Source organism: Mus musculus, chromosome 7 (assembly GCF_000001635.26).
Source record: "Mus musculus strain C57BL/6J chromosome 7, GRCm38.p6 C57BL/6J".
Lineage (NCBI taxonomy): Eukaryota > Metazoa > Chordata > Mammalia > Rodentia > Muridae > Mus > Mus musculus.
Window position 1 is genome coordinate 96,942,817 of NC_000073.6, and position 24,735 is coordinate 96,967,551.

Genomic DNA, 24,735 nt, shown 5'->3' on the forward strand with positions numbered 1-24,735 from the left:
ATACATATCAAGGTTTGCGATCCCTCTGTCCCCTTTTTTTCATAACATGTCATTTTAAAAGGTAACCCACAGAGCTGTAGAAGACCCTTTGCCATGCATTTAGCGGAGGAGAGCTCATATATCCAAAGATACACCTTAGACTTTGTATAGATTTAATTAGAAAAATCTGCAAGAAGAAATAAGAGCACTCAATTGAAAATGGGTAAAATACACTGTCAATTCATGCAAGAGCATTCAATAAAAACAAACACTGAAAAGGTGCTCAGCAAGAATAAAGATCGGAGAAGCGCAAATTTAAAGTGCTGGGAGAAATAACTAGCAGACGGTAACTGCCTTTACCAATACAGATGCATTAAAACATCTGATAGAGGTTAGAGAGAGAGTGGTTCAACACTTGAGAGCTCTTATTGCTCTTTCAGTGGACCAGAATTTAGTTCCTAATTCCTATATCCTATGAATGACTTACAATAACCTGTAACTCCAATTCAAGGGCACCAGACAGCATCAGGTCTCTATGGACATTGCACACAGATATTGTGTGTTCAGACAAGCAGGCACACACATATGTACATACTTTATTTTTAAATCTGAGAAGGAGGTTGGGAAAGTATCTCCGTGGTAGAGCATTTATGTAACATGTAGAGAGGCCTGAGTTCCACCCCAATGGACACACACACACATACACCTTGGTAAGTTAAAAGGATGTTAAGTACACAAAGTCTGGAAGATGACACTTTGGTAAAGCTGTTTTCTTTTTCTTTTTCTATTTTTTTCTTTATCACAGCCAAAGATTTAAAATCCTATACTATAGTAATTTAAGTCTTAGAAGTTATTCTAAAGTTAAGTGAAGCAGTATTTATATTGAGTTTGCAACAATGTTACTCTTAAGAGCTCTAAAGTAGAAGCAAACTAAATGTCCATTAACAAAATGGATTTTAAAAAATGTAGTTATTGCTATGGCTTCAGAGTAGGTTGTCCCTCAAGGGTTCATTTGCTGGAGGCTTGATTGCAGTGTGCAGTGGCATTAAAGGAGAGTGAGGCATTGAAGAAATGGATCCTGGTGGGAGGTGATTAGGTGACTAAGGGCACTGCTTTGGGAAGGGATTATCTCTGCTGTAATGGAGTGAGTCTGTTCTTAAAAGCATGGCATTCTTTTCTGGTTAGAAGCTTGAGGTTAGTTATGCACAAACATGCACAAATAGCCAGAACCAGTCTTGAATAATGCATAGTGAAATTTTAAGCTTTAAGTTTCTTCCTTGAAGCTCGCTGTACAGACTGGCATGGATTAGGCAGGGCCAAGAGCAAAACAAAACAAGACCAAAAAGAAAAACCATGGGCTCCCAAACTTCCCGTGACTTCCTAACACACCGTGGTGTGATCTCTCCTTCTCACACACTCCCACAGTGACACCACCCACCACGGTGTGACATAAGCTAGGGGATTTCAACAGAGTTCAAACAGACGGAGCTGCTTGCCCTTGGACATACAGCCTCCATGACTGAATAATGTCTTTTCAGTAGACATTATTCAGGATCAGATTTGTTTATTTGTTTAGTTTGTTCAAAGAACCAAAAGATGGACTAATGCAGTTACATCGGCTAAATGAGATAATACACAGCATGAAAAAATGAACAAGCTTCAATACATATCCTCTTCCTTGAGGGTATCTTATCGTTCCCTCAGTGAATGCCTGAGGCCAAATAGCATCCCAAACCTCATATATACCATGGATGTTTGCATATGTGTATGGTGTGTTCATGCCTGTATATATGTATGTCCACATGGTGCATGTACAAATGGAGGTCCAAGATTGGCAGAGAGTGTCTTTCTCAGTCACTCACCATTGTATCTACTGAGGCAAGGTCTCTCACTTGAACCAAGAACTCTCCTCTTTGGCTAGTCTGGTTCACCCCCTTCCCTTGGGGGTTCCCCCTCTCAGCTTCCCAGTGCCTAGGGATTACAGGCCAGCTGCCACACCTGCAAGGGATCCAAAGTTTGGTGCTCAGGCTTGTATGGCAAGCACTTTACCTCTTAAGCCATCTTCCCAGCCTTATACTGTGATTTTTGATTTGGTAAATGACATGGCCACAGTGACTAGCAGACAGATGGTGTATATACCAGACAGAGATGGCCCATGGGAGAGGGTGCAGACTATATGAGAGTTCATGTTGTTCTCAGACTAATATCCTACTTAAGACCTTTGAATTGTTTCTGTAATTTTCTGTTTAACATTTTGGCCCACAGGTCAACCTGAAATTATAGAGAGGGAAGGTGAAGATGAATGAAGGAAAACTACTGTGTAGGTAGAGGCAATGATATACCGGGGCTGCATGAAAACAATGTTGAGCAAATAAGTCACACACACAGTTGTAATACATTCCGCAAGATTCTATTTGCAGAAGTTCAAATATAGGTAAAATGAAATTATAATGTTTAGGCTACATAGTTAGCTTGTTAAATTATAAAGAAAATTACAACCAAAGAAAGGTTCCATAATTAGCAACCCCGGTGGGTAGGAAAGCTGTAACTGAAAAGGTGAACCAGCTAAGATACTGCCTGGCGGTGCCCTTTGCCTTGACCCACATACTGTTTACACAAGTTCCACTTTACAAATACTCCTTAACTGCACACTTATGTTTTATGCATTTTCTGTTATTCATGGAACAACAAAAGCATTTTAAACCTTCTTTCGACCTCAGCAGTGAAAACTCAGGCAATTATTTTACAATTTACCCCCAAATAATAAGGCATAAAAATCGATGTACTTCACACACTGACCTATTTGCAGTGGAAGTTATAATTCACATTCAACTCCATTTTAGGAAATGCAAGCATCTGCCAATGAGTCAGCCAGTTGATAAGTATCTGAAATTAACAGAACAAAATCGGAGTTAGTACCAATCTGTCTCTCCCAGTTATGTCCAATCACTCCTAAATGTAGAGTCCCTTTCAAAAATCTCGAGTCCTCAGGGTTTCTTTACCTGTAATATGATGCATGACAATGCAGTAAGATAAACGTATCAGCTGGGTATGATGGCATGTGCCTTTAGTCCCAGCACTTGGGAAGCAGAGGAAGGTAGATTTCTGAGTTTGAGGCCAGCCTGGTCTATAGAGTGAGTTCCAGGATAACCAGGGTACACAGAAGCATATCCCTTACATTCTAAGCTGTGAACCTCACAGCCATGTGCAGGGCAGTGGGTGTGGGGGAAAGTGGAGTGGGAGAAAACCTGTTTCCCACCAGAGTTCCGGTGCTCTGGGCAGGCGGACATGGAAGGACTGCTGCATGCTTTCCACATGGCCCTGGGTGGGTGTCTGGCTGTGTGAAGCCATGAAATCCCAGCTCAGTTGGACAAGGAGCAGTCCTAGATAACAGGTTCTCGGTCTCTGGCATCCCATGCTGGATACTGTGGAGGAGCTGAGAACAAATGGGGGCCCCAGGGGGCCACTCGTCAGCCCTGGGGCCAAAGGGAGGAGAGGGCAGGGGGAGAGGTGTGCTGGGTGGTTTCTACACGGGTGTGAGTCCCTGGTCCCGTGGCTGGAGTGTAGGAAGGCTTTCTGGTGGGAGGTTAGACGCTGCTCATTAGGGGAAAGCCTATCCCATCGTTCAAGCACAGTGGGTCTTGATGAGCAGAGACAGTCTATGGTTTTAGAGTTTCATTGTAGAAAGGAGAGAAAGTAGAAAGAGAGAGGCTGGCCATGGCCACATGGAGAGAAGGGGGAAAGGAGAGAGAGAAGGAGGGCTAGAGATGAGAGTAGGAAAGGTAAGTGTTGGGAGCTATTAAGACAACACTATTGTCATGATCTCTGAATTGGGCCTCCCCCCCACCCCAGAAGAAAAGGTGGTCAAAAGCGGGCCACCGACGCACCGCTCCGAGAACAACCACAGAATGTTCCAGCCCTAAGTCAGCGCCGGATGTCCTGACCACAAGATGTACCCTGATACCACCAAGTTCCTGCTTCCCCTGTGTAGTCGTCAAAAGAAAAATTTCTGCTGCCCCATCCCTCCTGCTGAGAAGTACTTCCCCTTTTGCTTGTACATTTAAGCCTTGAGCCTTGCTGAATACACTGACACCTTGATGCTATTCAGACTGTTTACCTGTCGTTCCTCGCACTTGGTGTCCGTACTTCACCCCACCATCCCCCAATTTGGTTCTTAGAAGAAGGTCCCCTTGAGACCCTTGAATAACTGGACCTGCTGGATGGGTCAGGTAAGGGCTTAAAGAGAGCAAGGAGGGGCCAAGCAGCTCCTTTTATAGTGGGCTGGGCTACCTTGTTGCCAGGTAACTGTGGGGAGGAGCATACCTGGTTATTATCAGGTAACTGTGGGGTGGAGTCTAGCCAGAATGCCAGAAGCTTGGGACAGTGTCTGCATGACTTATAGTCACAGAATCATGGAGTTGGGGGCTCTGTGGTGTCAGACTTTGGGAACGTGGCTTGCTTTTCCATCCCTTGTAGAGTTTTCTACTGGGTCATTGGAGCAAGCCTCATTCAACCAAAATAGGCTGCCTATCACAGTCCCACAGCCATAGTTAATAGAACACTTTGAGGTCACTTAAGACTGCTATCCTACTGTGTACTCAGCCTGTTTATTTAACATGCCTTTAAGAGAATAATAAGCAACCTTACTTGCCTTTATTTCCCATCTAATCAGCTTTATAGCCTAAGTTAATACATATCTGTAATTTTAAACTATGTGCTCTTCCATGACCCTTACCCTTGAGTAATGTCATAAAAATCATTTACTGAAACAGCAAACAAGATGAAATTGGACTCATAAAATGAGTACCCATTATCAATGTTGAACATAACATAAAGAATATTGCTTCATAAACAATGATGTTTGTAATATTGTTTGTTATCTGGGTCAGCTGGAGTCAGTGACTTAACCCCTTGTAAAACACTACTGAAACATTTTGTAAAGTATCCTTCATTCCTTCTCCATGTGACACTTTCTTTTCCAGTGAATACAGAGCAAAGCCCCTTTGTTAGGGACATACACAGACAGTCAGATTTGACAGCTTTCAGGCAGGCACAGAGTCAGACCCCTACAAGAGATAGCCAGGAACAACAGAAGACACAGGGCGAGAGAAGTAGGAAATTCAAATCTCTGTTAAAGTACATCAAGCAACAATGCCCCCCAAACTTCCTTTCCTCCATGCAACACTGACACATTATTGGTGACTCTGGGTTTATAATTAATGCACTCACACTGACCCCAAGTATGTTCCAATTTCTGAGGTGATATGGACATCTACTTGTAGGCATAATTTTTTTCCAAGCTACTTTAATAAGAGTTCAACTTCTCCTTTAGTCCACCATCCACCAGAGGTAGTGGAAGAGAAAAGTTATTAGGACACGGGGTAAGTAGACCTGTTTAGAAATCGTTCTTTGGCGGAGAGTCCAGTCTTCATTGTCAAGATATCAGCAGTTCAGTCCAGTAGCAAACACCAAATATGAATCAGCAGCTGCAGTCCAGTTCTCTGGGCAGACACTACACACAGACCAGCAAGAGCAGTTCAATCCAGAAGAAACCCCAAGGCTCTCCAACTGGCTTGAGGCTGCAGAAGGAGCAAGAGCTGCAGGAACCTCACCAGACATTCTTTGGCAAGTTTCTTCCAATGTTGTCACTACAAGCAGAGCTCAGCACTGCAATGTAAGGTGAACCAATACATGCATGTCATTTGCGAAGAACAGAGGGGCAGAGCAAAGCAAACCAATGCTCAAGCTTCCACTGTCTGTGGGGTCATGTTTATATTCCTTCTGAACATCATGCATCCTTTCATGTGTTTGTTATAGTAAAACATACTGTCACTTGTGTCTGCTTCAGAAAAACATTTTTTCACACGTCTGCTTTAGCAAGGCATCCTTTCGCCTGTGTGACCCAACAAAACATCATTTGACATCACCGACTTTCCAAAGAAACTAGAAGTCTCCACTTACTCTGTTCACCTCAGATAGGGCACCATAAACAAAGCAAAGAGTCCACCCATATGAGGCTTAGTCAAGCAGTGAGACTATCCCCACACTAATACCCACCTCCTTCATCTCCACCTCTATGTGCGTATTTGAAAGTTCAAGTGACTTCCTGAGAGTTCCATCATGGGTCATACAGACAAGACTTAAGCAAGAACTTCTGATCACCAGGTTCATGGCTTTGTTCATTATGCTACTGAAGGAAAAAAAGATGGAGTTATGCTGAAATGGAATTTTGATGAACAGGAAGAAGAGAACCAACACATAAACTTTTGAAACACTAATACACAAGGCTTCCCTTGTGGTAAAAAGTGGAAAGTCTAAGTTTAACAATTGTCATCGAAGGTAACTGGGAACTGCCACAGCTTGCCAGAGGGCATATAAATTGGATCATCAACTCAGAAAACAATTTCCCAGGGCCTTGTGAAGTTCAAGATGAATATGCTTTAGGCTACAACACTGAAACAATCTTTTAAATGCATCCAGTATGAATACTTTTTAAAATCAAAGTCTTATCTAGTTTCATGAGACCCGAGCCTTCTTAATCTGGGGTATTCTTCTCAAGAAAGAGAATATATTATAAACATAAGTAGTTGTCAGCTTAGAACAGAAGAAAGAATTGTAAGAAGTTTCTGGTTTAAGTTAGCTAAAGTGTGTTGTGTAGAACCCTGTCAAAAATCTTCCCAGAGAGGCTACAGAGATGTCTCAGTTTTTAAGAGCACTGGATGCTCTTTAAGAGGACCTGGGTTCTATTCCAAGCACTCAAATGGCAGCTCATAACTGTCTATGACTCCAATTTCAGGAGATACAACATCCACTTTTGGTCTCTGTGGATACCAGGAACATATTCGGTACATAGATAGATACACATGCAGGCAAAACACCTATACAAGTAAAAAAAATTTTTTTTTTACTTAAAAAATAATCCTTCACAGAGTTTAGGGGTAACACTGACAGAATTCACTGCACAGATAAAAAAAATAGCAGAGAGTAACACCATAGACATTTCATTTCTGATTCTCACTCCAAGTCACTTCAGGAAACTTTGTGAATCAGAGAAAGTCTGGTAGCCAAGTCTTTATGTTGTAAGAGGAACAATTCATGGGTGTTTAATCACTAGGGTAACAAAATGAGTAAGAACATGGATGAAACAAGACTGTAAGTAACTTGGGGTATACGGCAAAAACTCTAAACTTCAGTTTCTTCTAAGCAAGAGTGACTGTGATGATGGAGTTAAGACGTGAGGAGTTCTTGGCAGGGAACAGCCACTCTGTGACACTCTACCTATCATTATGGCTGGCACGGTACAACATTCACGTTAGAAATGTCATTCCTGCTGCTATCGGGAAGGCGATGAATCTAAAGGCAGACGTGTGGATCCAAACACTGAAAGCAAATCAGAAGATAGAATTTAACACAGTAAAGGATAAACGGGAGCAGTTGGGTCTGAGCACAAAGCTTGCAGGCAGTGATCAGCTTTCACTACACACTTTAGATTACCCACTGCTAATTTCCCATTTTACCCACTGGGGTCCCTTTCCCTTGAGTTACTGAACAATGGTTCTCTGCTTAGTTTCCTAATTAACCCTTTGCCTTAAGTAGAGGAAGATAGTCTCCCTGAGACTTAGCAGAGCAAAGAGGAGGAAGAAAGATGAGACAGAAGAATTAACCTGAAGAGAAATTGAGCTTGCTGGTTGCTGGTTTCACTTTTTTTTTTGGGGGGGGTATCGAATATACTTTTATACTTTAAGATATAAGCTATCTCTACATATTTGGAAGGCTACAAGTTTTTGATTTTTCCTTTCTCAAGGTTCCAGAAGTGCCCCAAAGTATTTTTATTGGAGATATTTTCAAGTCTGTCCAGAGAAGAGTTTTACAATTCTTTCAGGCCATTTTCCTTCCCAGCAGATTTTCCTGTCCTCCTCTTACAGGAAAATTTCTGACATTCTCATCTGGAAAAATTCTAACCTTCCTCAAACTCAGCCTAATTATCTCTTTCTCTGGGTCGCCACTCCACTTACCACACACATATCTATGTGTGCTCTTGCTGGGTATAATGTGATGGTTTCTCTCGGTTTCTGTCTCACTGTCTCTTTGTCTGTCTCTGTGTCTCTATCTCTCCCTCTCTGTCTCTGTTCCCCAACCAACATCTTTTCATCATAAGCTCCTTGATGAACAGGACTATGTATGGTGTCTCATCGTGGCAACTTAATTAGTCCTTATTTTGACCTTTTCTTGTTTAACTAGATAAAAGCATTATCATGTGTCTCACTGAGTTACGAAAAAATATTTTTGTGTAAACTTAAAATGTAGCTGAATATATGCAAAGGCCATTTTTTTCTTTTCAAACAAATGCAAGTAAGAGAAAAGATTTGCCCATTCTGGCAGGCAAAGCTCCTTTTTAAGCAACGAATTGTTTGGCTACCACCCAACAGTGACTTCAGCAGGTACTACGTCTGGAGACTGACTTCCCAGAGCTCAGAACTCCTCTCCACCCCTAAGACTCTGCACAGACACTTGCCTTCTGCATCTGTCAATACTGCCCACAAGTATTCCTCAGTCTCCCTAGAGATGACCCAACAGTAGCTATTTCTGAGAAACCTGAGACAGCCCTTGCGCCTTAGCCCCGCCCACCTCAGCTCCTGCACCGCCCCTACCGGTGCGGCGCCTCACGAGCTCCCGGACACAATCACGCATGCTCAGACTCCACCCAGCGTGATGACGGAAGAGCGAGCACGGGGTGACGTAGCTCAGTTGCAACGTGCTTTAAGTCTGGGTCTGCACTCCGGTCCCATGTACGGTGTGACACTGACCGCTGTGTTCCGTGTAGTCGAACCTTCTGTGCTTTCGGGAGCGGGACGCGGAGGTGGGGTCCCGTGGGAACTGCTCGGGGCGCGGAGGGAAGAGCGACAGGAGCGCATGACGGCAGGACTGCGCGGCTGAAAAAGGCTGCTCTCGGGGACTGTGAGCCGGGACGTAGCCCGGCATCCCGTGGAACCCTGTCCGGTCTCGCCATGCTCGGGGCCCGGCGCCTGCTCGGCGCGCTGCGCCTCTGTTCCTCCGTTTCCTGCCCCAGGCCCCGCGCGTCTGCCAAAATGCGCGTGCGGGACGCCCTCAGGGTCCAGGACGCGAGAGGGGAGTGCGTAACGGTGCAGGTGGGTGTGTGGAAAGACTGCTGCCTGAGCTTGCTTGACTTGAGCTGTCTCCAGAGTCTACACTTCTGGGACCGCACTGTTATTTTTGCAAATCGTTCTGACGATCACAAGTGCAGCAGCTGAGTTTTCATGACACCTAGGGGTTTCTTGTAAACACTTTAATCATGCGGAAAAGTTGAAATGAACACTCCCTTATTTATTTATTTATTTATTTAGTTTTATAGTAATAACTTGGGATGCTTTGCCCTAGTTCCTTGAGAACAGAAATTCTGTCTTTCCTTTTTTCCTGTTCACCTGGCTGGCAGGAAATAGTGGTTCCAGGTGTGTCCAGCCTTTTGACATTGCAACATGAGGTCTCCACCTACCAAGTTCATACTTGAGTTACCGCCTCTACCCTCCAGTTAAAAAGTCTCAAAGTTTACGAGTCCGTGTTGGGCTGCATTCATAGCTATCCTCAGTTGCTCACTGCGGCTCATTGTACACAAGTTGGACACAGGAGAATCCATACCTTTTCAATTTCAGTCACTCAGGCTCCTGAGATTTCCATGTATTTAAACTAGGAGAAAGAGCAGAATGTTGTAGTTTGACAAGCTAAGGGCTGCAGTTGCCTTGGCTTAATTCGCTTGCCCTACTATGTAGCTTGTTACTTATAGGCATGTCACGACAGTGCCTCAGGCCCCAGTTTCTCTTATGAAAATGGAGATAATAGTCTATATTTTGGAGAGTTCTGAAAATTAAACGGGTTAATGAAGACAGGCTATTTAGAACAGAGGCCTCTCAGTCAGTGTTAGATGCTGTTATTTGTGACAGCTTTGAATAAATTCCTAAAAGCACAGAAAGAGTAAGACTGGTGCTTGGCTGTTTCCTCTTGAATTACTGAAATAAACTAATAGGTCTTACCCATATTCCTGATATCTGGCACTATGACCAAGCTGTTCTTCCTTGCATTTCTTTGGGTTTATTACTTGTTCCATGATCCCAATCAAAAGTTATCAAAACTGTTTGCTGTACTCTTTGTACCTTGATTTGTGTGATGAACAAAAGAAGAGTCAAAGATGAACTGAACCTACTACGGAGGTAACAGACCTTTTATTTGGGTGCTTAGTGGTATAATATGGAAACTGCTAGTCAACTTGTGGCTCTGAGCACCTGAGTGTGTTTCAACTGCATGGAGGTGTGTTGTAAGAGTAAAATATATAATAACTTTGAGGAGTAAGGAAATATAAAAATATAAATATATTCAAAAATAAAAATATGTTTATATTGTTTACATGTGAATGATATTCAGAGTATAATTGAATAGCATGTTATTCATTACCTATTTTTACTTTTAATGTAAGGACAAATCTTTTTAAAGATTAATTTTATCTTGTATTTGTGTATGTGTGTCTGCATGAGTTTATGACACATAGATAGGAATACCTATGGAGATCCGTAGGTGGTGTCAGATCCCTTGGAGCTGGAGTTACAAGGAGCTGTGCGCTTCCCCAGAAGGTACTAGGAACCAAATGTGGGTCCTCTGAAGGAGCAGAAAGTGCTGTTATCCTTGGAGCTAACTCTGTAAAACTCACATTATATTCCTGTTTAGCCCTAGTTTACAGCAACGTGGTGGTTATGAGTGGTACAAATAACGAGCTCTAAGAAAACAGGGAGTTCCTGAGCTGTGTGAAGCTCAAGAAGGTGTTACTTGCATATCAGGCTGTCTTGGAGGATGGTATCCCCAGGTAGGGTAACTGATGGACTGTACATAGCTGCAGGATGTGTTCCCAGGCAGGACGGGAAGGAAAGAGCATTCTAGCGAAGCTCGTTGATACTTCAGAATAGTAACTGTATTTGAGTTCCAAGTGTACTACCTGATAATTTTTTTCTACCTGGATTATCTTTTAAATTTTTTTCTAAGTGTCTGTTCTTTTCACAAATGCGCACAGCCACTTTGTTTAGCCCTTGTAAGGATTAAATAGCACAGTACTTAGAATTTAGGACAGAAGCACATAAGAAGTGCTCCATATGAACTTTCCAACAAATGAACATAAGAGTGGTGCTTTCGAAGTTACCGTTGACCGAGACTGAGCAACTGTGGGTGCCGTTGGGGGCTGGGTGCGATGAAGTGCCCTGTACAGGAGACTGAGTAGGTTACACTTCATGCTCTGCGGCCCCTCTGTAGTCACATAACCTTGGGTTCACACGTGAACACCAGTTCATCAGCACTGTATTTAACAGCCTGGAGCCACCGTTTACTTATTTGTAAGAGAGGTGTGATAATCATTAGGACTTTTATGAGATGGAAACAGTATGAGACAGTATATAAAGGAAGTAAGCTTTTATTTTTAACATGACACATGTCCAATAGGTAGTAGATATTCTTTCACTTAAAATGTGTGTGTGGGAGAGATGGCTCAGCAGTTGGAGCACTTGGTACTGACCTAGAGAACCAGAATTTTTTTTTTTCCAGAGGAGCTGAGTTCATTAGCAGAACCTAAACAGGGAGGCTTTCAACTACCCTAAGTCCAGCTTCAGGGACTCAAGTGCTCTCTTCTGGCCTCTCTGGGCACCTGCTCTTACATATATATCATACACGTACACATACACATAAGTGAAAATATAGAGGCAGAGTGTCATGGCGCACACCTTTAATCCCAGTTCATGGGAGGCAGTGGCAGGCGGATCTCTCTTAAGTTCTGTGCTGGACCCCAGACCTTGTCTCAAAAACAAACAGCAACAAAAACATTAGATTGTTATCTATGTACTAGCAATAAACTTAAAAACAAGTAAGGGTGCCTCTTTCCCTTAAAGTATTTTGTGCATACCTGTAATAGTGTCTGTAGGTGTTGCTGAGCGACAGACATGGTAGTAATAGGAGGGAGGGTGTGTGTGTGTGTGTGTGTGTGTGTGTGTGTAGTCTCATCTCTTGCTTTTCACAAGCCTGGTTAGTAGGAAATATTTTTTTGTATCCAGTTCTATACGTTTAGGGGATACCTCACACTGTATCTTTGTCTTTGGAAGCATTGTTCTCTATTAACTCCTGTGCTGTTTAAATTCAGGTTGGGAATGTAGCTGTCAGCAGTCTTGCGGTCTACTTGAAGACTTCTCATTTGTACATGCACATACCTGTCATTTAAGTTAAGACTGTCTTTGAAGTTTATGTATCACTATGTGTTCATAATGAGACTTTTCTTTTTGTCATAAATTTATATTTGCTTGGTTGTTAACATTTCTGTTCCTGCTGCAGAGTAATTTTGCAGTAGCAAAAGATCACATTTGAAAAATGCTCAAGAGGCTGTTTTTGATAATAATATTATTAAAATGTTAATTTTTTGGTTAACATACAAAGAAATGGGTTTCAGGTTCAGGAGAGATGGCTCTGTGGTTAAGAGTACTCACGATTCTTTGAGAGGAATAAGAGGACAAGAATTTAGCTCCCGGTACCCACATAGGCCAGCTCCTAATTGTGTGTAACTCCAGCTCTAGGGGATCCAATACCTTCTCCTGGCGCTGCTATACACATGATGTATATCGACACACAAATAGTTTTTTAAATCTAGTATTAACCCACAAGAATTAAAAAAAATAGATTTGTTTCATTGTGACATTTTAATATGTATATTTCATTATACTTTTTTCCTTTGTTTTCCTTTGTTTTGTTTTGTTTTGTTTTGTGTTTGAGACCTAGACAGCTGCAGAGTCAAAGTTAGCCTTAAACTTGGGATCTTCTTGCCTTGGCTTCCCAAGTGCTGGATCACAGGTGTATACTACTATACGTAGCTTCATGAGACTGTTGGGTTTTAAGAAGTTTTGTGTGATATTTTGTAAACACAACAAAATCTTGTATGATATTTCAATCTAATGCTCTCTCTGGCTGACATAAGAGAAAGGCACTAACATGTAAATTTTTTTTTCTCTTTTGAGAGATTGTGAATACCTCTAGCAGTCTTTTTCTGAATGTGTAATGAAAATGTAAAGTGTTTGGTTTTTAAGCTCACATTTAACAATACTTTTCAGGGATGGATCCGGTCCGTCAGATCCCAGAAGGAAGTTTTGTTCCTGCATGTAAATGACGGATCTTCTTTGGAAAGCCTTCAGATTGTTGCGGATTCAAGCTTCGACAGTAGGTAGGTAGGTAGGTTTGTTTTATCCTCTTTCTTTTCTAAAGAGTTCTTTGCTTTTTCTTTTCTAGTGTTCTCAACTTCCCTAATTGTGTGTCTTATTTGACACCTGAATGATTGATCTTTCTAAGCATATCTGTGAAAAAGAGCTTTGAAGAAAAAGGAACCAGGAGCCCTTAAGGTCTAACATTTTCACATGCTGGTATCCTCTGCCCATGCTTTGCTCCAATCTTTTTAAACCTAGTCAGACCTCCGCTAATTGTTGTCTTCTGACCTTGTGCATGTTGGTCCCTCTACCTGATACAGTCCCAGGTTTTTAGTTGTGGTTCCAGTTTAGACATCATCTGGTGTCTATATCCTGTAATCATAGCAGGTGCTTCTCTGCTCCCATTGTATCCTGTACCCATTCTTCATAGAATGGATAACATTGTTTGGAAATTAATTAGTAATTAACTTACTAGACTCCATTAAGGACTCAGTCTTTGAAGTTAGAAATGATGTATTCAATTTTTTGTCCATAGCTTCTGACACAGTGTTGGAAAATAACCAATTATTATTGAATAACTGGAACTTTTCTTTTAAAATTTTATTTGTTTATTTTGGTTATGAGTACACTGTAGCTGTTTTCAGACACACCAGAAGAGGGCATCAGATCCCATTACAGATGGTTATGAGCTACCATGTGGTTGCTGGGATTTGAACTCAGGACCTCTGGAAGAGCAGCCAGTGCTCTTAACCATTGAGCCATCTCACCTGTCCAGAATAACTGGAACTTTTATGGTCTCATTATCAGATGTCAGAACTAATAACATTTTGTGTTAAAGTATAACCTCTAAGGAGCAGAACACAATTCTGCTAGAATAAGAGCACTTTGCTATTCCAAGGACTGTTAGGAATAACATACTACATATTACATATTACATAATACATATTACATATTGCATATTACAAAGACTGATGGGTCTCAATTGGGCAGAAAGACAAAAATCTGTCTTAATTACGTTTCTATTGTTGTGATACCTTAACCAAAGCAACGTATAGAAGAATGAGCATTTTGGGGGGTGCGCAATAGTTTCATGTTAAGAGTCCATACCATCATGTTGGGGAGCATGGCAGCAGGCATGCACTCTGCTGGAGCAGTCATTGAGAGCTTCACCTTGTTCCACAAGTATGAGGTAGAAAGAATGAGTGCACTAACTGGGAATGGCTTGGGCTTTTGTACCCTCAAAGCCCACCTCCTAATCCTTCAGTGACACAAAGCCATACCTCCTAATCTTCAAACAGTTCCACCAACTGAGGACCACACATTTAAATGCTTCTGAGGGCCCTTCTTACTCTCACCAGCATACTGAGCCACTGTGACCACCTTTAAAAAGAGGTTTGTGTTCCTCTGATGATATCTGTGAGGGTAACAGTTGCATGGCTCTGTTTAACCCTGCTAAAGCAGGAGGCAACTCATAGCTGCTATGGACAATCTGAAGCAGCCCCACATCCCCATATCTGGGAATAAAAAAAAAAACTGCACTTCTATTTCTGTTTTTTAAAGAAACCAAAATTTTCACTACATGGGACCTCCTCTTCAAAAACAGCAACAAAAATCTACATGTGCGAGGTGGTGGTGATATTCCTTTATCCCAGCACTGGGGAGGCAGATGTATGTGGCTCTCTTTGAGTTCCATGCCAGTCAAAAGAGTGAATTCTAGGTCTTTCCCCTCCCACTCCCTCCAAAACTCATGGAGTTCCATACCAGTCTACTGAGTGAATTCTAGTTCTTTCTCCTCCCACTCTCTCTAAAACTCCTAACAGCTATATAATTTATTAATTCTAAATACTTGAGCAAATTGTTAACTCTCCTTGTTCCCTTTTTAAAATTGAAGGAACTCATTTTTACAGTCCTGGTCCTGCAAGAGTGTCTGCAGGTTATTTAACTAAGGGTACTTTGGACATTGTATACTTTAGCAAGATTTTAACTGAAATGAAGGCTATCAATAGTGTCTTTTCTGATCTTAGTTTTTTTGTTGCTATAGAGAATTGACTTTTGGGAGTTCTGTGCAAGTCCAAGGGCAGCTGGTCAAAAGTCAGTCCAAGAGGCAAAATGTGGAACTGAAGGCAGAAAAGATTGAGGTTATTGGAGACTGTGAAGCCAAGGTATGTTTACTGGTAATTTTAGGGGGCTGTTTAGGTTTAATTTAAAACATGAGTGGTCTGTTTAAGTCTGTTGTGAGGATGGCACTTAGAGCGAGTTTCATTTGTGACTTCCCTGATCATTGAAACAGGCCACAGAGCCTAGGGTGAAGTAACGTTGTAGTGATTGCTTCAGCTTCTGAGAGTGCAGTGTTCATTAGTCCCTGCATCTCCGGGGTACCTGTCCCTTCTGAAGTCTGTCTTCTAGATGTTGGCTTTTGTTTTTGCTAGAACTGATTTTAAATATCTAGTGGGCATAATTACTGTCCCTTGTTGCTTTTTATGCTTTTGGCTTAGTGTTATATATTTATTTTAAATTTATATTGTTCCTAATTCCAAATCCAGGACCTCACCCTGTACATGTGTGGTGCCCCCTGCCCGCCCCCTGCCCTTGTGGTGCTCAGACCCTGCCATGGGTAAATGCTAACCCTCCCCTAGCTGAGAGTTAACATGTTCAGACATGAGAGAATTCTGAATCTCTACTGATGGGACTATAGTTTACCTCTAATAAGTGTGATACCTGTTTCTATACAGCATAAAAACCAATATTTATCCAAGAACTGAAGTATGGAGGGGACCAGAAGCAGTGTGCTGTCTTTTTAACTTTGCTGTTATCTTTAATTGAAACTTCAGGTTTTGTTTGAGAAGATGTTTGTCTTGTTAGTTTTGAAACCTAAGTATGGACAGGTTGGAAATGTTTCAGGCTAGAGTGATAATTACCTTTAATTTTTTTTCCAATCTTCAGTACTGTGCTAAATGAAAGAAAGCTGTTGCTCTCCCTCTTGCTGTTAGATAATAATAAGTTGACAAACAATAAAGCAACCTTAATCAGTTATGCTTGTGGGCTTGCAAGACATTGGGAGAAATACCAACTGTGTGTATGTATAGTGGTAGAAAGCCTTTTATGCCTGTAGTGTTTTGAGTTCACATGTCAAAGTGAATTATTTTGAAAAATTACATGCAAACCCCTTTAGTTGTAAGAAACTGACAGCTAATGGGTAGAAACTTGGTAAGCAACAGGTAGGCCTCAGCGACATTGAGTGATTTAACTGCTAAGTGGTAAAGCTGGCTGTAGCCCAGCATCTCCCTAACTCCACCCCACTGCTGTGGTTACCAGATAGGAGTAATTGGGATACAGTCCATTCTGTTAAGAAATAGGTGCTGGAGAGCGCGCCAAGGATAAAGGTGCTTATCTCCAGGCTTGGTGACCTACATGCTTGAAAGAGAACCAAGTTGTCCTCTGATCTTCACACATTTGGTGGTGGTGGTGGTGTGTGTGTGTGTGTGTGTGTGTGTGCGCACACATGCATGCAGAAATGTGCACGTGCACACATACAAATACATGTAATTAACTTTTTTTAAATAATAAAGAGGGAAAGCATCTTCCCAAAGCACTACTGTTTTTGTTTTCTTCTAAATCTTCCCCATATGTTTGGCAGGCATTCCCTATAAAGTATAAGGAGCGACACCCTCTGGAGTACCTGAGACAGTATCCTCACCTGAGGTGCAGGACTAATGCTCTGGGTTCTATATTGAGGGTCCGCAGTGAAGCCACAGCTGCTATTCATTCCTACTTTAAGGTAAGGTGTTCAGCTTCTAATGCAGAATTTGAATAATTGTAAGCCTGGAACATTTTCCTGAAAGATCTCATTTGTTCTAAACACTCTATTCCATAAAAGATTAAGTGTCACAGACATGCGTATGTGTCCTCTCCCCTCCCCGCTTCTCTTTCCTTGTATGTGTTGAATAGCATTGTTGAGGAGTAACTGACATAAAGAACTGTGCATACTGAATGCAGATGGTCTGATGAGTTTGGACATGACTATACCCATGAAGACATCAGCACTGTGAAGGGATGTGTCTGTGACCCCGAAAGTTTGTATCTGTAATACCTCTTACTTTACCTTCATTTTTGAATACTTTTTAGGATATAGAGTTGCAGGTTGGTAGACTCTTGTGTATATGAGTGCCTGACTATTTTGCATTCATATATGTGAATTCGAGTGTCATGTGGAAGCCAGAAGAGGGTGCCAGATTCCCCTGCACCTGGAGTTACAGACAGCTGTGAGCTTAGAGAACTGAGCATCCTATGAACAGCAACAAGTGTCCTTAACCACTGAGCCACAAGGTCTTTTTAAATAGGCTTCTCCTGACGTCACGTGTAGCCCAGATAGCCTCAAACTCAAGCTACTCTTGCCTCAGCGTCCCAAGCTTGAGAGCTACAGTCATGAGCCCAGAATCCTAACAGCTGCCCCCGTGCTTTCTCATTTTTCCTATCGAGACTTGATGTCCTCTTTTAACTTGGGTCCTCTGAGTCATACCTTTTTCCTTTGGCTTCTCTTTACCAATGTTTTTGTTTGTTTGTTTTAAAATTCAATTCCTGTGTTTTGGCCTAGCTTTGCTTGTCTCTCTGTTAGGGCTGGTTAAGTTCTTAGGTACATAAATTGGCCATTTTTATTGATTTGGGCTTTTTTGACTTTCGTTTTTTATTTGCTGTGTTACTGAGGCCTTCCCAGCTTTTGCGATTCTCCTGATTTTAGTCCCCTTATAGCTAGCCATGTGCCATCATGCTGAGCTCCTGAAGGGTGCTTTTAGCCATCAGTTAAAAAAAAATTTTTTTTTTTGTTGTCTCTGAGATTATCCCTGTGTTAGGCCACTTAAGAATATCACATAGATCACTGAATCCAGGGCCTCAAGCATGCTAGAGAACTTGGCATTGCACTTGTGGGCAAAAGATCCAATTTTAACCTTGTTTATTGCCCAGGATGGCCTTGAACTTGTGATATTCCTACCTCAGCCTCCTAAGTAACTAGAATTACAGGCTTGCACAACTTCACCTGCCTGGGACTTGTTTTTTATGTCTTTTCTCTCTCTCTTCCCAAGGGCCTCTCCTCCAATTGTTGCCAGCTAGCCATCCTCCGCTACATATGCTACATGGCTTTGGTTGGTGGTTTAGTGGAAGCTCTGGGGCATCCAATTAGTTGATATTGTTATTCTTCCTACGAGGTTGCAATCCCCAGCTCCTTCATTTCTTCCCCTAACTCTTCCATTGGGGTCTCCACGCTCAGTCTGATGTTTGGCTGCGTGTATCCACATCTGTATTGGTCAGGCTCTGGAAGATCCTCTCAGGGGACAGCTATACAAGGCTCCTGTTAGAAACAGCTTCTTGGCATCAGCAATAGTGTCTGCAGATGGGATAGGTCCCTAGGAAAGCGGTCTCTGGGTGTCCTTTCCTTCAGTCTCTGCTCCACTCTTTATCCCTTCATTTCCTTTAGACAGAAACAATTCTGGGTTAAAAATTTTGAGATAGGTGGGTGGCCCATCCCTCAACTGGGGGCCATGCCTATCTACTGGATATGGTCTTTACATGTTTTATCCCCTTCGTTGGATATTTCGGCTAATGTCATCCCAGTTGGGTCCTGGGAACCTCTTGCTTCCCTGGCATCTGGGACTTTCTAGTGGCTACCCACAGTTCCCCATCCGCCACTGCTACACACCTCCATTCAGTTTCCTGACCCTCTGTACTTCTCCCTCTCACCTCCCACACCTCATTCTGCTCCCCTTTTCCCCTTCCCCGCCTCTCTCCTTCCCAGGTTTCTCCTTCCCTTTACCTTCCATGATTATTTTGTTCCCCCTTCTAAGTAGTACTGAAGCATCCAACTTTGGTCTTCCTTCTTCTTGAGCTTCATTTGGTCTGTGAGTTTTATCATGAGTATTCTGAGCTTTTGGACTAATAATCCACGTATCAGTGAGTACATACCATGTGTGTGCTTTTGTGACTGGGTTACCTCATTCAGGATAATATTTTCAAGTTCCATCTATTTGCTTGTGAATTTCATGAAGTCATTTGTTTTTAATAGCTGAGTAGTACTCCATTGTGTAAATGTACCACATTTTCTGTATCCATTCCTCCATTGAGGGATATCTGGGTTCTTTCCAGCTTCTAGCTAATATAAATATGGTTGATGTGAACATAGTGGAGCATGTATCTTATTACATGCTGGAGCATCTTCTGGGTATATACCCAGGAGTGGTAAGCTGGGTCCTTAGGTAGAATTATTTCCAATTTTCTGAGGAACCGCCAGACTTATTTCCAGAGTAGTTGTGCCAGCTTGCAATCCCACCAGCAATGGAGGAGTGTTCCTCTTTCTCCACATCCTCGCCAGCATCTGCTGTCACCTGAATTCTTGATCTTAGCCATTCTGACTAGTGTGAGGTGGAATCTCAGGGTTGTTTTGATTTGCATTTTCCTGATGATTAAAGATGTTGAACATTTCTTTAGGTGCTTCTCGGCCATTCAAGATTCTTAGCTATATACCCCACTTTTTAATAGGGTTATTTGGTTCCCTGAAGTCTAACTTCTTAAGTTCTTTGTATATATTGGATATTAGCCCTCTATTGGATGTAAAGATTTTTTCCCAATCTGTGGGTTGTTGTTTTGTCCTATTGACAGTGTCCTTTGACTTACAGAAGGTTTTCAATTTTATGAGATCCCATTTGTCAATAACTGATCTTTGAGCCTGAGCCATTGGTGTTCTGTTCAGGAAATTTTCCCCTGTGCCGATGTGTTCAAGGCTCTTTCCCACTTCTGTTAGATTCATTATGTCTGGTTTTATGTTGAGGTCCTTGATCCATTTGGACTTGAGCTTTGTACAAGGAAATAAGAATGGATCAATTTGCATTCTTCTGCATGCTGACTGCCACTTGAACCAGCACCATTTGTTGAATATGCTGTCTTTTTTTCCACTGGATGGTTTTGCCTTCTTTGTCAAAGAGCAAGTGACCATAGGTATGTGGATTTGTTTCTGAGTCTTCAATTTTTTTTTTCTTTTTCGGTTTTTCGAGACAGAGTTTCTCTGTGTAGCCCTGGCTGACCTGGAACTCACTCTGTAGACCAGACTGGCCTTGAACTTAGAAATCCGCCTGTCTCTGCCTCTCTGCCCCTCTGCCCCTCTGCCCCTCTGCCCCTCTGCCCCTCTGCCCCTCTGCCCCTCTGCCCCTCTGCCCCTCTGCCTCTGCCTCCCAAGTGCTGGGATTAAAGGCGTGTGCCACCATGTCCTGCTCCTGGGTCTTCAATTCTATTCCATTTTTCTACCTGTCTGGCTCTGTACCAATACCATGCAGTTTGGGGGGGGGTTGTTTTGTTTTGTTTTTTGTTTGTTTGTTTGTTTAATCATTGTTGCTCAGTAGTACAGCTTGAGATCAGGGATTCTGCAGAGGTTCTTTTATTGTTGAGAATACTTTTCTATATCCTGGGTTTTTTGTTATTCTAGATAAATTTGAGAATTGGCTCTTTCTATCTCTGTGAAGAATTGATTTGGAATTTTGATGGGGATTGCATTGAATCTATAGATTGCTTTTGGTAAGATGGCCATGTTCACTATATTAATCCTACCAATTCATGAGCATGGGAGATTTTTCCATTTTCCAAGATCTTTGATTTCTTTCTTCAAAGAAATTTTAAAAATGGGGTACAGAGCTAAACAAAGAATTCTCAACTAAGGAATACCGAATGGCCGAGAAGCACCTAAAAAAATGTTCAACATCCTTAATCATCAGGGAAATGCAAATCAAAACAACCCTGAGATCCCACCTCACACCAGTCAGAATGGCTAAGATCAAAAACTCAGGTGACAGCAGATGTTGGGAGGATGTGGAGAAAGAGGACTACTCCTCCATTACTGGTGGCATTGCAAGCTGATACAACTACTCTGGAAATAAGTCTGGCAGTTCCTCAGAAAATTGGAAATAGTTCTAACTGAGGACCTAGCTATACCATTCCTAGGTATATACCCAGAAGATGCTTCAACATGTAATAAAGACACAGGCTCCACTATGTTCATAGTAGATATATATAGATTATAATAGACAGAAGCTGGAAAGAACCCAGATGTCCTTCAACAGAGGAATGGATAAAGAAAATGTGGTACATTTACACAATGGAGTACTGCTCAGCAATTAAAAACAATGAATTTATGAAATTCTTGGACAAATGCATGCATCTGGAGGATATCATCCTAAGTGAGGTAACCCAGTCACAAAAGAACACACATGATATGCACTCACTGATAAGTGGATATTAGCCCAGAAGCTCAGAATACCTAAGACACAATTTGCAAAACACATGAAACTCAAGAAGAAGGAAGACGAAAGTGTGGATACTTTTACCGTTCTTAGAAGGGGGAACAAAATACCCATGGAAGGAGTTACAGAGACAAAGTTCAGAGCAGAGACTGAAGGAACGACCATCCAGAGACTGCCCCACCTGGGAATCTATCCCATAAACATCCACCAAACCCAGACACTATTGTGGATGCCAATAAGAGCTTGCTGACAGGAGCCTGATAAAGCTGTCTCCTGAGAGGCTCTGCCAGTGCTTGACAAATACAGAAGTGGATGCTCATAGCCATCCATTGGACAGAGCACAGGGTCCCCAATGGAGGACCTAGAGAAAGTACCCAAGGAGCTGAGGGGGTTAGCAGCCCCATAGGAGGAACAACAGTATGAACTAACCAGTACCCCCAGAGCTCCCTGGGACTAAACCACCAATCAAAGAAAACACATGGTGGGGCTCATGGCTCTAACTGCATATGTAACAGAGGATGGCCTAGTCGGTCATCAGTGGGAGGAGAGGCCCTTGGTCCTACAAAGGTTCTATGCCCCAGTATAGGGGAATGCCAGGGCCAGGAAGCGGGAGTGGGTGGGTTGATTAGCAGGGGGAGGGGAAGGGGGAAGGGGATTTTCGGAGGGGAAACTAGGAAAGGGGATAATATTTGAAATGTAAATAAAGAAAATATCTAAAAAAAAAAAAAGACTTGAAGTTCTTGTCATACAGATCTTTCACTTGCTTGATTAGAACCACACCAAGATATTTTATATTATTTGCGACTATTGTGAAGAGTGCTGTTTCCCTAATTTCTTTCTCAGCCTGTTTATCCTTTGAGTAGAGGAAGGGTACTGATTTGTTTGAGTTAATTTTATATCCAGCTGCTTTGCTGAAGTTGTTTATTAGCTGTAGGAGTTCTCTGGTGGAATTTTGCGGGGTAGGAGAGTTGCTTTGATATCTTGACTTCCTCCTTCCCAATTTTAATCCCTTTGACCTTCTTCTGTTGTCTAATTGCTCTGGCTAGAATTTGAGTTCTATATTGAATAGAGAATGGGCAGCCTTCTCTAGTCCCTGATTTTAGTAGGATTGCTTCAAGTTTCTCTCCATTTAGTTTGCTACTAGTTTACTGGATATTGCTTTTGCTATGCTTAGGGATGGGCCTTGAATTCCTGATCTTTCAAGACTTTTAACATGTAGGGGTGTTGCATTTTGTCAAAGGCCTTTTCAGCATCTAATGAGATGATTATGTGAGATTTTTTTTTTGAGTTTGTTTATATAGTAGATTATGTTGATGGATTTCCTTATATTGAACTATCCCTGCTACCTGGATGAAGCCTACTTGATCATAGTGAATGATCATTTGATGTGTTCTTGGATTCGGTTTGCAAAACTTTCATTGAGTGTTTTTATATTAATACTCAAAAGGGAAATTGGTCTGAAATTCTCTTTCTTTGTTGTGTCTTTGTGTGTGTTAGGTTCAGTGTAACTATGGTTTCATAGAACAAATTAGGTAGTTTTCCTTTTGTTTCTATTTTGTGGAATAGTTTGAAAAGTATTAGTATTAGGTCTTCTTTAAAGGTCTGATAGAATTCTGCACTAAAACCATCTGGTCCTGGGCTCTTTTTGGTTGGGAGACTTTTAACGACTGCTTCTATTTCTTTAGGGGATGTGGGACTGTTTAGATGGTTTATCTGATCCTGATTTAACTTTGATACCTGTTGTCTTTCTAGAAAATCATCTGTTTCATCTTGTTTTTTCAGTTTTGTTGAATATATGCTTTTATAGTAGGATCTGATGATTTTAAAAATTTATTCAGTTTCAGTTGTTATGTCTCCCTTTTCATTTCTGATTTTGTTAATTGGATACTGTCTCAGTGCCCTCTGGTTAGTCTGGCTAAGGGTTTATCTATCTTGTTGATTTTCCCATAAACCAGCTCCTGGTTTTGTTTCTTTGTATAGCTCTTTTTGTTTCTACTTGGTTGATTTCAGCCCTGAGTTTGATTATTTCCTGCCTCCTACTCCTCTTGTATCTATTTGCTTCTTTTTGTTCGAAAACTTTCAGGTGTGCTGTTAAGCTGCTAGTGTATGCTCTCTCCAGTTTCTTTTTGTAGGCACTCAGAGCTGAGTTTTCCTCTTAGCACTGCTTTCATTGTGTCCCATAAGTTTTGGTATGATGTGTCTTCATTTTCACTAAATTCTAAAAAGTCTTTAATTTCTTTCTTTATTTCTTCCCTGACCAAGTTATCATTGAGCAGAGAGTTGTTCAGCTTCCATGTATATGAGGACTTTCTGTTGTTTTTGTTGTTATTGAAGACCAGCCTTAGTTCTTGATGGTCTTATAGAATGCTTGAGATTATTTCAATCTTCTTGTATCTGTTGAAGCTTGTTTTGTGACCAATTATATGGTCAGTTTTGGAGAAGGTACCATGAAGTGCTGAGAAGAAGGTATATTCTTTTGATTTAGGGTGAAATGTTATGTAGATATTGTTATGTTCTGTAGATATTGTTATTCCCAGCTCGTGGGATTCCCAGAAGAACTCTAAGAACTGCTGACCTGATGTAGTGAAACAAAAGAGCCTTTTTATTCCAGTCAGACTCGGATTGCAAACCTTCCTACTGCCCAGGATAGGAGTGCAACCCTATGTCTAGGGCCTTGCTGATTTTATACAGGCATAAACAGGGATTCTTAGTCTTCGGGATGAAGGGGCTATGGGGGAGGTGACAAGGGAAGTTATCCTTCAAACATGATTGTTCAGGCAGGGGGGCAGGATCCTGCAACTGGGAAGGGGTACTCTTCTGACCTGGGAAGAGTCTTTAAGGTCCTATCAGGGAAGTAACTTTATGGTCCTATCAGGAACTAGTATGGTTTTGTTTTGTTTTGTTTTTGTTTTTTTACAAACTGGCCACAGCTGTCTGGAAACGCTTAATTGCCCTCCTCTCATGGCCCAAATGTGAGGCACTTATTATCTCTTCAAGAATGCTTAGTCTTCAATTCTCCCAAGGACAGGCACCACCTGCACTGGGAAGTGCTAGCCCCTGCAACACTGGGCTGAGGGATGTTTATTCTTAAGCAGGCATCTGTCACTCCCAGGGGGGTTGTGTGTGGGGGTGTTCGTTAGGGAGTGCTACCATGAAAATGGGATAGCAATATTTCCGTGCCAGATTGGGCCCTCTCTGAAAAGCTGGGGAGGGGAGGGGGTGTTCTGTGAGAAAGG

The 24,735-nt window shown here is 41.9% G+C and overlaps 1 protein-coding gene across 17 annotated transcripts in view; it reads left to right on the forward strand.

Annotated features, from left to right (window-relative positions):
* The first annotated feature begins 8,022 nt into the window (after window positions 1-8,022).
* Window positions 8,023-24,735, forward strand: part of Nars2 (asparaginyl-tRNA synthetase 2 (mitochondrial)(putative)) — a 113,920-nt gene continuing 97,207 nt past the window's right edge. For 14 of the 17 annotated variants that reach the window (XR_378243.2, XR_001785554.2, XR_001785553.2 and 11 more), the window contains exons 1-4: window positions 8,023-9,128; window positions 13,128-13,237; window positions 15,259-15,379; window positions 16,855-16,995. Coding sequence is in view for 4 of the 17 variants with exons in the window: in XM_006507816.2 (XP_006507879.1) it covers window positions 8,988-9,128; window positions 13,128-13,237; window positions 15,259-15,379; window positions 16,855-16,995 (513 nt within the window). In the remaining 13 variants the exon portion in view is untranslated. Of the gene's footprint in view, window positions 9,129-13,127; window positions 13,242-15,258; window positions 15,380-16,854; window positions 16,996-24,735 lie in introns of all 17 variants that reach the window. The other 3 variants (XM_006507817.4, XM_030242583.1, NM_153591.4) reach the window with 2 other exon arrangements.